The sequence below is a fragment of the Myripristis murdjan genome, chromosome 23 (assembly GCF_902150065.1).
Source record: "Myripristis murdjan chromosome 23, fMyrMur1.1, whole genome shotgun sequence".
Lineage (NCBI taxonomy): Eukaryota > Metazoa > Chordata > Actinopteri > Holocentriformes > Holocentridae > Myripristis > Myripristis murdjan.
The window spans coordinates 10,553,668-10,561,260 of NC_044002.1; the positions used below are offsets into that span (position 1 = coordinate 10,553,668).

Here is a 7,593-nt window from a genome sequence, read left to right on the forward strand (position 1 = left end):
TGATTTAGTCCAGAGTGTATATTGTATATCACCCAGTTCTTTACAGTGACAGAGGACCTTCATTTATCTGGCTTAGCATGTCTCGACTGCTTACACGTGGTGTCTGCGAGCTACAGAAAGCAGAGCATGTTTTGGAGTGTCTTAAAACCTACTACTTGAGACGTTGTAGCTCCTTCGCTGTTGGGTTTATTCCACGAGGTGACACAAACAGCCACCCACTTGAAAAAAAGTCTGAGTATTTCACGCAGTGGACCGTGGACTGGGAGGCACTCGACTGTGAAAATGCAGTTCAATACAAACTCTTCAAGCATTCATTTGCTGCAGTAGGTGAGACAAACAGGCTGAAACTTAAAAGCTAGCCTAACCCTACTTGAAAAATGGAATGCAAATGAGAGAAATAAGACAAGGCCGACAGTTGTGTTTGGGGAAAGATATTGAACTAGTTGCCAAGAGGCTGACCATAATATGGCATGGACCCAGGTCTGGGGAATGAAGTGCAGGAGTAGTTAGGGTGAGATTTGGGTGTGTTTGTTAGTTGTGGCTTGCCAAGAGACAGTCCAGTCCATGACCTGGGGTTTGGCAATTCCTACACTTGTTAGCCTGGTCACGGCCAAGTGGTTTCATTTTAGCACTTCAAAAGGTCCAGTTTGATCAAATAGGATCAAGGACCTTAAACACCCTGCTACATGGGTTTCTGGGTTGATATCATAAAATATACTCACATACCCACAGTCTGTCACACCAACTTAGTTTGTGGTAAGAACTTCAGCTTTGGGCAAAACAAGTAAACCCCTCTGATCCAGTTAGCTTCAGCTGTAGCTCAGCTGACCTGGAATGAGTCTGAATCAAGTGTAAGGGGATGTGGGGGCAATTTTATACTCAAGTGTAAGAACATACTCAAGTGTCTACTGCACGCAAGAAAGCGTACAGCCACAGATCATTAAGGATAATCTTCCATCCAAATGTTTTAATTCGTTTTTAAAGGCCATTTCATGGCAGTGTCAAAGAACAAACTTGGAAATTAGACCATGCCTGCTACACTGAGGTCATATTAAAGCTAATTTAATGCATATTTGAATTTCATAGCCTTAAGCAAATTTCACCAGAACCTCTGTTTTAATCTACCACCTGGCAAGCTTCCTGAAATATGTCTCACATTTCAGAGGCTGTGAAACTCAGCTGAGAAGGGCAAGCTTAAAATAGTTTGCCAAAATAGATGGTGGATGAAATGAAGGACAAACAGTTGCCACAGTTGCAGTAGTCCTGAATTCAGCACCGTAAAATGTCACATGTCACCATAAGAGTGTCATGCTTCATTAATGTTTTTGATTTGTAACCCTTTCTACTTTCTGTTACTACACTACTCCTTTGCTCTCACAGTACCCAGCTGCTCTGATGAATCTCGGTGCCATCCTCCACCTGAATGGGAAGCTTCCAGAAGCTGAGGCCAACTACCTGCGAGCTCTCCAGCTCAAACCTGATGACATCATTACCCAGTCCAATCTGCGCAAGCTGTGGAACATCATGGAGAGGCAGGGAATCAGGACTAAAAATGGGCTCGGGACCCAAAACGAAGACCTTCTGAACTGAGAGAAGCAGTAAGGTGTTCCTTCAGTGAAGATGGAATGTCCTCCAGGGAATGGGGGGAAAAAGCAGACCAATTATCTGGTTTAGCAATATGAAGAAGCTGGAGGCAAAAACCTGTGTCTTCCAAGCAGGAAAGATGAAGTCTCTGTCGAATTGTGACCTGTTAACCCTGTGAAGGATGGTTTTAGGGTGGCATGTTTGGAATTCGATGGTCAAAAAGGCAGGTCCTGCCCTGAGGTGCCGTGTGTGATGGGCCAAATGAATAAGCCTGACTTCACCCTCATTAACAGATGTTCTAATGTGATGCTCAGTCGTGACACACAAGTAAAAGGTAAGAAAATGTGAAGTCCAAAAGAAAAAAAAAATCTCTACACCAATGTTAGGGGGCTTGATGAGGATTTATGTCTGTAGGCCATTTTCTAATTTAATTGCTATGAAAAATTCAATTCACTACCAGTTCTTGGTATGTCAGAGCACTTAATTTGAATGGATGGAGCAATGACATTGAAATAATAATTCCTGCAAAATGTGTTTTCATGTTTTCAACACTGTTTGGTGTATGAATACCAATTTCTCTACCATCATGTGAGCTTCTCTCTCTGGGATAGTTAAAAATCGAATCCCTAATCATCACCTGTCTTCAGGGTAATTTAACCTTGAACTTTTTGCTCTCCATGCTCATATTGTGAGGACACCACCAACAGTAAATGAACAACATGAAAGCATGCCAGTGCTGACACATCTTCAGGTACTGCCCCCCGACCATGCAGAAACTGTATAAGCCTACATGTATATATTGTTGCAACCAATTAAAAAGGACAGGTCGAGGCATGATGCGTAGTCAATCAGCATACTGATGTCTGAGACACTGAAGTTTGTTTGCGCCCAGTGCGTTTTTAAATGGTTGCAGCTGTAAATGAAAAAGGATCCTGAAAAAACTCAACTGTGCCAAAGCTTGTACTGAGTCTTAATGCCTCTCGTGCCAAGCAAGAAAGGTTATTATGTATTGTGTTCCTTGTGTAAGTGAAGATGTTTTATTTTATTTTACATGGTCAGCTGATCACTTTAATTTATTAATGTGTTATTTTATGTGAAAATGCCAACACTGTGTCCTTTTTAATTGTCACATTAGCTCTCTCTCTCTCTCTCATTTCTCCAAATACACCGGCCACAATAGGCTACATGACAAACACATGAAAACATCTTTTTTTTTTTAACGTTTTTTTTCTCTCTGCTCAGGGACATCAGGTTGTGATTATTGTCACAGAAAGGGTTTGATGACACAGAGAGAGCTGGTTAAAATGATAGGAGATGTTTTCGATGGTTGTGGTGTTTTGGTTAAATTATAGAAAATGTGTAGCCTAAAATTTGTTGTGTTTTGTAAAAGAGAAGTGAACCTTTTTCCATAATAAAAACATGATTTTTGCTCTCAGCTGAGTGATGTGTCCCAGGAAACCTTTGCCGCTCAACAACGTAAATTATTTGAAATTTCTGAATAGATTATTCTGAGTCTTTGAAATGCTGAATAATTTAGGAACTCATTTCTCTTCAATCCCCTCATGTATTCTTGGTTTCTATGGAGACCTTTTTTGACAGAGGGAGACAGAACAGGAGCAAGTAGTACCACTGCAAAATGCCTCTCCTCCCCTCCCCTCTCTCTCTCTCTCTCACTCTCTCCTCTTTCTTCTTCTGCCTCTACTTCTTCTTCTTCTACTTCTAAAAAGACAGTTCTGAGAGCAACTGCTCATTCTACCTGTTCTTTTTACTCAACTAATCAGCATGTTGCGATCAACTGATCTCGCTGACATCAAAAACAGGCTTTAATCTCATGTCTGGCTTTGAGCTCACCGAGCTCTAAATATTTAATAAGTTGTAAATCTTAATTCACTCATTTACTGACAAGCACTGAGACTTTTAAGCATACACCCATAAGGAAATACCACATGCCGTGTGGTTATGCAGTAATCGTAACAAGACAAAAATCAAAGGTAACTTTTTGTATCACCATCAGCTGTTTTATTAGTGAATTTGCCCATCTCAGCTTACCCAGAGGAGCAATTTAATGGCACAGTGAGAGGACAGCCTGGGTCTTATTGAGGGTTTATATGGCATATGTATGCTGGGCTCAACTATATTGACCTAAAAAATAACAATGGAGATTTTTGCTGCATATTGCAATTGGGATGTGATTTGAAATGCAAACTCTATACCCAATTTTGTTCCATAAAACATTTGTGTGTGTGTGTGTGTGTGTGTGTGTGTGTGTTGGGTGTAGGGTCGGGGTCAGGTGATGCAGAGAGGAACTATATTTAGGATTTTCTCATCTTGAATAAAATTCAAAATTCAGTCTGCACATTCTAATCGTGAACAAGGCATCTTCATCATTTTATAAATTTCAACAGACAGCGGTGTGATTTTGATGCTCCCCTAAAAATACAATCAGACACTCTTGACAGCTCACATATTGCAGTCATTCCTAATTTCCTGGTTAGAAATGAGAAGTTAATTTCCATATGCAACCTTTTGAAAAGAAGTGATGCTTAAAATGGTAATGACTCACATTGATGCCATTAAATAGAACAAATTTGCATTCTGTAAATAGAAGTAAAATGTAACTTAAGTTTTTGGTTAAGGAAAAGACAATGCCCTTACTGACTAGATGGTCCATATTATAGAGATGTTTAAAGTCTCCCTCCTGCCATTGATTAAACCCCGAAAAAATAATCTCTGTTCATCATTATTACATATTTAGAAGTTTTCCCATGCAAAAACATCCCTTCATGCCTTTAGGTATAAGGTGTGTGGATCTATAAATATGCAAACAGTCCCCGTGCACCCTGCTGCGTCAGTGTGTCAGCAACACTGGCTTGTAACTTGTATTACACTGGATTATCTATCCATGTAAATAATTTTTTTTTTTTTTTTTTTTTTCAGTTTCCATTTGGAGGTGATCTTATTGGCCCAGGGTGCATCTGACTCTGATTTTTGAAGGCGGGGGGATAGGGGATTGTGAAAACACCTCTAGTGGCAAACTTTACACAGATACAGATCAGTATAGTCAAGGTTAGACATTTTAGAGGACAAAAACATGAGAAAAACACATTTTTTGAGTGGAGGGGGACTTTAATGATGAACTTCTGGTGATGATCTTTTTCCCAGAAATGCATGTAACACTGGAAACTGGAAACTCTTCAGCTACACTTTGTAAGCAAACAAGCCAAGTCCTCCAACCCTGGATCTTCCTCACACATTCTTCTATCCATAGAGATAAAGCTCATTAGAATTGCATATGAAGGTGGTGTCCAATGACCCCTGTGGAGAGGGGAAGTAGTGAGGTCCTCTTTTTGTAAGGTTGGCCCCGTCTCAATGTGCTTCTGTATTTCCCAGGTCACGCTAGCCTGACACCCAATGAGGAAGCACTTTGATGCCCCCTCTTCTTCCGGCCTGTGAGGTTGACCACACCGCCGGGAGAGGGGCCAAGCAACAGATATGCAGGATCCGCTAGTCCAGCAACCAGTGCAGTCCACCCCAATTCAGGGCAGGGAAAACGTTGGAATTTTTTTTAACGTGACTATGTTTGGATTTCAGTTCAGCCTTCTCACATCCACTCACACTGAGATGAAAAATACACGTGATTTATTTTAAGAGCTTGCACGCTGCCACTTTGCCTCATTACAGCTGAATAATATTTTCCTCCTGTACTTCACTGGACAGTCTTTGTTACTGTACTCTACGCCCAACTGCCAATAATCCATAGGCTGCCTTTGTCACTCGAAAGTTGAAAGTTGCCTAGTCATGATGGCCCCACCTGCGTTTGGGTGTTCCATATCCGCCAGACATGACTTCTGACGGAGCGACACCTGCGACGCCTGGGCCTAAAAAGGAAGCTAAACTAGGGAAACAGGCTTGTGATAGATGAAAGCTTTCCTGTCTCACCCCTCCGTACCACGCCTGCAAGGTAAGCATGTGAGAGCAGGGCATGCAGAGAATGGCCAGTATTCAAAGGCACTGTGAATATTGGAAATTCAGCTAGAGACATGCAAGATATGGTCTAGTTGAACACTGAACTGGCAACATGTACACCTCTTGGCACAAAAAGATCTGCCGAACAATTCCTGAATTCACTGTCAAGGGGATCCAATTCTTGCACAGCCTCAAGAATATTCAAGAATGGGAACTCTGTACTGCTTCCACTCTACTTTGACTATCAGCAATGTATTGAACAGTTCATATTGTTGTCAACTTGCCATTAAAGTGCAGCAAGTGAGAGGGGAAAACAAAGGCATAGCCAAACACTTTCACACTCATAATAAAAAGGAATCCCTTGAATTTAAAGTTCTGACTGCACAACACGCATTTATAATGAGACATGTAGCGTGTAATGCTGCTATTCTGCAGAAACTAATATAGGCCTACCAACCCTGCCCATGCAGTAAAAACTAGGCAGCTGGACAGACATGAGAAAACTGGAGACAAGTTTTCCAACACTGTTACAGTAAATTACACATTGCCTTGTCCTCTGCCACATCGTTGTCATTTTCTAGACTGGCCATTAAAATGAAATCATCAAAATGCTAATTGAATTGTACTGGGTGCTGTGTTAACCCAATACCATTCATTTTTGGCTCTCTGAATCACAACTATATGGCCTAAATCCTGCCCTGTTGATTTGCACTGATTGTTTCATGTTTCCTTAAAACTCAATAAATGGTAAGTTTGAGGTGAAGAAAAGGCTAGTGGGCTTCTTAACGCTCCAGCTCTCTCAAGCTCCAGTGAAAACCCCCTCCCTTCCCTTCCCTTCGCTTCATGTGATAATTTCACTGTGTCTGTGTATGGGCCAACAACCAGTGACCTCTTGTTAGCTTGTGCATGGTGCCGATAGCATGTCAGACAACGGCTGACTGATAACTTTTTGAAAATATTTTGAAGGGTTGCTGATTAAGGTTGGGGGATTGAGTGAGATTACTGCATGAATAATGGTGAGAAAAACGTGCCATCTGTAAATTCTCAAGTTAATGTGACCAGTTTCCTTTTGCTGAAGCAGCTACTGTGTCAGCAGCGACCTCTGCTGGCATTTCCCCCCAAGTACAGTTAGAAAAAAAAAGTTTCTTTATTCAAAATAAAACTACCAAAATGTTGAGCATGCTTTTAGGGGGGATAAAGTGAAGCAGGTCAATAAACTCTTATGATAAAGAACTACGCTTATGGTAATCCCACAGTAAACCTTAGTGGAACATTATAAAAATGTCTCAGCAGTTCATGGTAATAGTAATCCCAGGTCAGCTGCTTGATAAATTGCAATGCAGGTTTATTTCAAGGAATAACTCCTATGGAAATGATCGGGTTGTAATCATTTGTTGTTATGTGACACCCATCTTTACTTGTTGCATAGTGTGAGCAGGTCCACCAGCAGGTGATAATGCTATGTTGTTTCATCTGAACTGCCTTTGGGCAGCATTTGAACAGTCGTGCATCTGATTTGGGCTGTAGGTGCATCAGAGTTGGTGGCCCATTAGCATCTTGTCAAGGAGCTAGAATTTCTAGCAACAGCCCTGCATACAACCACAGCTCTACATTAATGAAGAAATAAATCCAGTCCTGTGTGGACTGATTGTGTTATGATTATGGTAATAAACAACACATGAATAAACACCTGTGACTTTTTGTTTTGGTCCTGCTATAAGCCATTACGCAATGAGTTTACCATATTTAAGATGAGATACAATACAATAAAGGGTTAGTTTACCTTTTTGAAATTTAGAATATCTTCAGGAAGGCAGTGAGTGAGTGAATTTTAAGATTTTGGGATTCTCCAAATCCATCAGAACTTAAATGACAATTTTTTCCTCCAGATTTTGCAATCAAAGGTAAACAAATCGAAGCTTGGACAATACATTTAAAATGGGAGGGATGTTTTCTTTCCTATAAATAATCAGACAGATAATGGTCATACTTATCCACACTGCAATGATGGACTGAGGCTTTTCTCATAGAGAAACACTAAAA

General features: G+C 40.8%; 1 protein-coding gene across 1 annotated transcript in view; it reads left to right on the forward strand.

Annotated features, from left to right (window-relative positions):
• Nucleotides 1-3,013, forward strand: part of tmtc2a (transmembrane O-mannosyltransferase targeting cadherins 2a) — a 56,657-nt gene extending 53,644 nt beyond the window's left edge. The window contains exon 12 of the mRNA XM_030045441.1: nucleotides 1,381-3,013. Coding sequence (XP_029901301.1) covers nucleotides 1,381-1,590 — 210 coding nt within the window. The 3' untranslated portion in view covers nucleotides 1,591-3,013. The remainder of the gene's footprint in view (nucleotides 1-1,380) is intronic.
• The last annotated feature ends 4,580 nt before the right edge of the window (nucleotides 3,014-7,593 follow it).